The 5070-nt window shown below is 40.2% G+C and overlaps 2 protein-coding genes across 2 annotated transcripts; one reads left to right on the top strand and one right to left on the bottom strand.

The window, feature by feature from the left end:
- Nucleotides 1-304: 304 nt before the first annotated feature.
- LOC129579912 (uncharacterized) lies at nucleotides 305-2884 on the bottom strand. The gene is made up of 2 exons (XM_055470097.1): nucleotides 2640-2884; nucleotides 305-2404 (listed from the first exon to the last, which is right to left on the bottom strand). The coding sequence occupies exon 2, from the start codon at nucleotides 2260-2262 to the stop codon at nucleotides 907-909; it is 1356 nt and encodes a 451-aa protein (XP_055326072.1). The 5' UTR covers nucleotides 2263-2404; nucleotides 2640-2884; the 3' UTR covers nucleotides 305-906.
- A 1101-nt stretch (nucleotides 2885-3985) lies between these two features.
- On the top strand, nucleotides 3986-4990 carry LOC129579911 (zinc finger protein 239-like; the record flags this gene model as incomplete). The annotated part of the gene is made up of 1 exon (XM_055470095.1): nucleotides 3986-4990. A coding segment is annotated over exon 1 (879 nt), but the record flags the coding sequence as incomplete, so codon positions are not given.
- Nucleotides 4991-5070: the final 80 nt, after the last annotated feature.

The following is a 5070-nucleotide window of genomic DNA, read 5'->3' as shown; positions in this document are numbered from 1 at the left end:
AATTCCGTTTAACACGAATGATTCCAGCTTTGATCGAAAAATGTTGTAAGTAACCGTACAAGTTGTGCTGCTGCATGAATTTCAAAATGAAAATTTCCCTGCCTTCTGAAAATTATGAAAAATAGGCTCTTTCTTTCCAAAAGTCTTGAAGAAAATAACAATAAAACGCCGGTCTTTTCGTAATTGATGAGCACAGTCTCTTTGAAAGAAAAATCGATGAAAAATGCTATTTGCTCTAATTAAAGATACCTTTTGCCAATTGAACATTCAAACTGACCTCGAATTACGAGAAAAAAACACCCGGTTTTTTCTTACAAAAGATTTTTTTTTATTCTGACATGATTTGTCTTTGGTTCTTCAATGTCAGTTCACAATATTTTCTCTTCCATTCTGTCTTCGATTGAGTTTTCATAGATCTTTCTGAAGAAAAATGACAATCGATCGAAAGTTGTATTCAAAAAATGTTTTTGTAGTTTTTGGAATCTATTTCCAAGACGAATGATAAACGAATTTTTGAGTGATTAATCGATCGAAGCTTTCAAAAAAAACTCCTTCAATTTGTCTACATCACATAAAATTCGATTCATATTTAACAAATTGCTCATCGAATTTCTTGCAAAGAGTGAAATCAAGCAAGAGCTTATCATTAAGGAAGAATCTGAAGAAGGTGTTGTTACAATTGTAGCAAGGTCATGAAATTGGAGTTGAATTCGAATTTGGATGTTTCTTTATCCTTACTGAAAAAAAGTATTTTTTAATAAGGTTTTATGGCAAATCTATTTTTCGATTATTCGAGTCTAACATTAGTCTAAACTTAAATAGAACTGAATTGTGGATGGTAGTTTTATTTCTGATTGAATCACTTCTGATTTGCGGTTTTATAATGGAATCAGCAATCGGTGTGATTCAAAGTGTGCTGGCGACATGAAGAAACACGAATCGCTCATCCTCTTGAATGACAGTTGATTTGTGCACGTTCGGATAGAACTTCTTTGCTGCTTTGAACATGGTGAAAATGCGTGCTTCCAATGTGTCGTCGGCCGATTTCAAGTCACCTGCCACAGAAATTAGAATGGTCAATGTGCGTTTGTTCTTCGGCAAAGTGATGGGATCAGTGTGATCGCCAAACGTGAGAACTCGGCTGTCCTGACCATGGCAGTTGCAATTGGAATGATACGTCACAGGGAAGTCTTCAATAACGACCACTTTTTTCTCTTCCCGCGAATATGTCTGCTGCAGCGTTGACAGTTCCAATCGTTTCATTTTGCTGAAGCATTCAACGCAGGCAAGAAGTGACTTGAAATGGCATGTTTTGAAGATCCATGTCGTGACCATGATTGTCTGCAAACGTTTCAATCGCACCAAGTGATTGAAGATTGCGCCAATGCCCTCGAAGGTATCACGACCGATGGTCAGTAGCTTGAGATCTCGCAAACCTTTCGCAATCACCTTGAGCAATGAGTTGTCAACCATAAAATCCACCTCCAATGAGTCGAGCTGTGGATTCAGTTTGATGAAGCGACGGAATCGTTTGCCATCGTCAGTGTCACTGTCCACATTCAAAGGAACACCTTTGAGCACCAGGCGGGTGAGCGTTGGCCACGATTGAATGTTGATATTCTCAGCGTCTTCTTGCCATTCTCTACCCAGCAAATGGAATGTCACCAAATTCGGACAGAATGTGTGCATCAAATACAGAATGTGGCAACAGTCTGTGTCAATGGTCAGGGTTTTCAGTGGCTTCAATGTAGGTGCCAAACTGTTGAGCAACGCCTTTGAAACTCCACCAATTCCACGGATTGTTAGCTCTTGCAGTTTCGGTCCAGCCGCATTCATACCAACGATTTCCATGAGTCGACGCTGAAAATCACCTTTGCCTACACCATCCTCGTCGGCCGCAGTTTTGAATCCATAACACATACGCAGTTTCAAATGACCAACGAATGGTTTGATGTTCAGCAAATCTCGGCGCACTTTGCCCAGTGTGGTGCCCGCTTTCAACTCCAAATCAACATCAATTACTGTGTGCTCACACATTACCTCCGTACCGCGCAATGACAACTCATCTATGGCACAGGTCATGTCGGCAATCGGCTTGTCGCATTTGTGATTGCATTCGATGTAGGCCTTTCGCGTCTCGCTCTTGTTTGTGTACTCCGGCTGATGCCAAGTGTCGGCTGGTACCAAATGTGTGAGGTTTTTTCGGAAACATTTCACTCTTGAGCGTCTCGTATGCGTCGATGCTTTTTTTGAACTGCACATAAGCCTCGTGTGCTACTGCCGCTTTGTTGCCGTGGCCACCGATGTGCAACGATGACTCTGGCTTCACTATTTCCACACTGTCCACTTCGCCAAAGTGTTCGAATGCACCACGAATTTCCTCCATTGCATCCACTGTGCTCACCTATAAAAAGAAGAATGTCATCGCTTTATTATTTCCGTTTTATGATTTGTAATTTGGGAGAATTGATGATGTTTTCTATGATTTCGATTCAAAATTGGAATCGAGCGGACGAAAATTCAGATACTGAGTCTAAAAAAAAATGCTGGAAAGAAATCTTGTTCCTTGGAGATAAAATCCCTTTCTTTTTCTCACACACACATAATAATCTAATCGGAATGAAGAAAATATGGCTTACATTGTATCGCACAAACAATTTTCGAACGACGGTGAAGGTCTTATCGTCGTATTTTTCACCTTCTTCAATTACTCGATAATTGAGATCGTCCCAAATGAATAGCTTCATCGTTTCTTTTTCCTTCTTCTCTTTTTCAACTTTGAAAACAATGAATAATTAGACTTTAAAAAAAATGAGCTCTGAACAGCTACAAAAGTCACGACATCGTATGACAGTACACAACGAACAATAGGCTTTGATTGACAAATGGAACAAGAAATGCGTTCTCGGACATAGTGCAAGGTGCCACACCGCTTGTGATGCTGTCTCAACACACTTACACGCTTGTGTGATTGTGTTAGTCAAGTCAGAGCTCTTCATCGTATTTATGCTGAGACAACTCTTCTTCGCATCAACACTCACTAATTTAAGCAACGCTGCAAACAACCAAGAGAGTGGTTTGTTTATGATGCACAATTTTTGAGTCACAAACAGCATCCGGCCAATATAAATTCTACCAAACAATTGCGTGCTGCTGAATTTGATGTTTTCGCTCTGAACTCAGCTTGCTTTCGTGTTGAAACGATACGAGTATAACGGGTTGACTTTCTGCATGACTTTCATTGTATGATTTTTGTTTATGTAATGAAGTGTGTAAACAAAAACAAATCTGCTCGTTTGATTGAGAATATAGTCACTGTATGATTGTATACGATAAGCTTAGTCATCACTTTGTGATAAAACAAAATAATTTCCATTAATAGCACAAATACTCAAAATTATGTGAATAAAAGCCAATAGCTAGCCAAGACCGAATATGCAAGTGATCCAATAAACTAACAAATTGTTGTGCAATGTGCAAAAATGCAGCGGGTACGATCAACTGCTGAGCCATACATTTGCGAACGTTTGAACATAAGCCCAGTTTAAGTCTTTTCGCCGCAGTCTGACTCTGAATACCATTCAACTGGTCCATTTTCAACGATTATTTTTAGCTTTTTTCAAATATTCAGCAATGTTCATTGTTCAATGCGTGACATTTGACGTCGATGTGTCGTGACGTGAGCGCTCCTTTCGCGAACCGACACGACTTCGATTCATTCATTGACAAGCTGTCCATGGCATGTGTGTGAAGTGAAGAGCACATTTTCGTCAAAAACTCGATTTTCATCGTGTCGCCATAAAAATCACCTTAAATAGCAATCATCTTGCTCGATTCCAGCTAGAAAAAGGTTGAATTTTAATTCTGGAACAGAACTAAATTCAATTGGGATTTTATTTTCTATTTCGGTGTAATATTCTGGATTAAAAAGAGCGAAAAGCCTCATTGTGTGATTTTGTCTTTGGAATGTCAATCTGATTGAGAGAGATACGGGTAAATAAACTCAACAATTTTCAAATTTCTATTGACTTTATTCCAGGATTACGTCAATTTATTAATTTGAAACTAATAATTTAATGGACTCGTTTCTTTCAGCATTGGTTTTGGAACAATGAACAACCAATGCAAAAGTGGAACACACGTTCCACTCAAAGCGAAGCCATTGGTAGCTCGCTCCGATGTCGTCGAGGTAAAACAAGAGCCCACGATCAAAGAGGAACCAGAAAGTCATGGCGAAGCGCTTATGGTATCCGTGCCACGACAGCGTTATTGGGGTTTAGCAGTTGAACTCGGCGCCGACAGAGCAAATAATGATCCAAGTGTCAAAGATTCGTATTCAACGCATGTCAAACTAGAGCTCAAAGCTGAAGCCGATATCAAAGTTGAACCGAAGTCGAAGGAAGGCAAACGATCAGATAAAAATGACACATCGAAAGAAAATGGAAACTGTGAAGCGGACGGACAGTGGAAAAAAGGGGATGCGGTGCCACGGTCATCGAATGGATGTTCGAAGAAAAAGAGCATTGATGTGACGGGTAGAGCTAAGGCGGTAATCAATGCTGCGCATAGAAAACAGTCAGCGGTAAAGAGGACCAAGAAACAGCACAAGTGCTCAACATGTGGATATGTTGCGCCAAACCCATCCAAATTGAAGAGCCATATGTTCAAACACACTGGTGAAAAACCATTTCCTTGCAAAATTTGTAACAAACGATTCACACAAAAATCGAACCTTCATGCACATTTGAAAACACACACCGATGAATATCCGTTCAGTTGTTCAGTTTGTCTCAAGAGATTCGCACAGGATGACGAAAGACTGGTGCACGAGAATGTTTGCAATGGGCGACGCTTCGAATGCCATTTGTGCAAGGAGTATTCTACTTCAAATGAGGCTCATTTGAAGGAGCACATGCGTGTGCATAGTGGCGATCGACCATTCCGATGCAGCTTTTGCTCCAAAAGATTCACACTACGATCCAGCCTAAAGGTTCATTCGAAAGTCCACACAAATCCTCGTCCCATAAAATTCCGATGCATGGTTTGCGCCCGTTACTTCACAAAGGAAAT

The sequence above is a fragment of the Sitodiplosis mosellana genome, unplaced genomic scaffold (genome assembly GCF_009176505.1).
Source record: "Sitodiplosis mosellana isolate CC-2019 unplaced genomic scaffold, AAFC_SMos_1.0 Smas_scaffold_6748, whole genome shotgun sequence".
NCBI lineage: Eukaryota > Metazoa > Arthropoda > Insecta > Diptera > Cecidomyiidae > Sitodiplosis > Sitodiplosis mosellana.
This window is presented reverse-complemented; position numbering and strand designations above follow the sequence as displayed.

Bases quoted from the DNA above. Each gene is read 5' to 3' on its own strand.
- LOC129579912 (XM_055470097.1), bottom strand. From the start codon at position 2,262: ATGTGCAGTTCAAAAAAAGCATCGACGCATACGAGACGCTCAAGAGTG.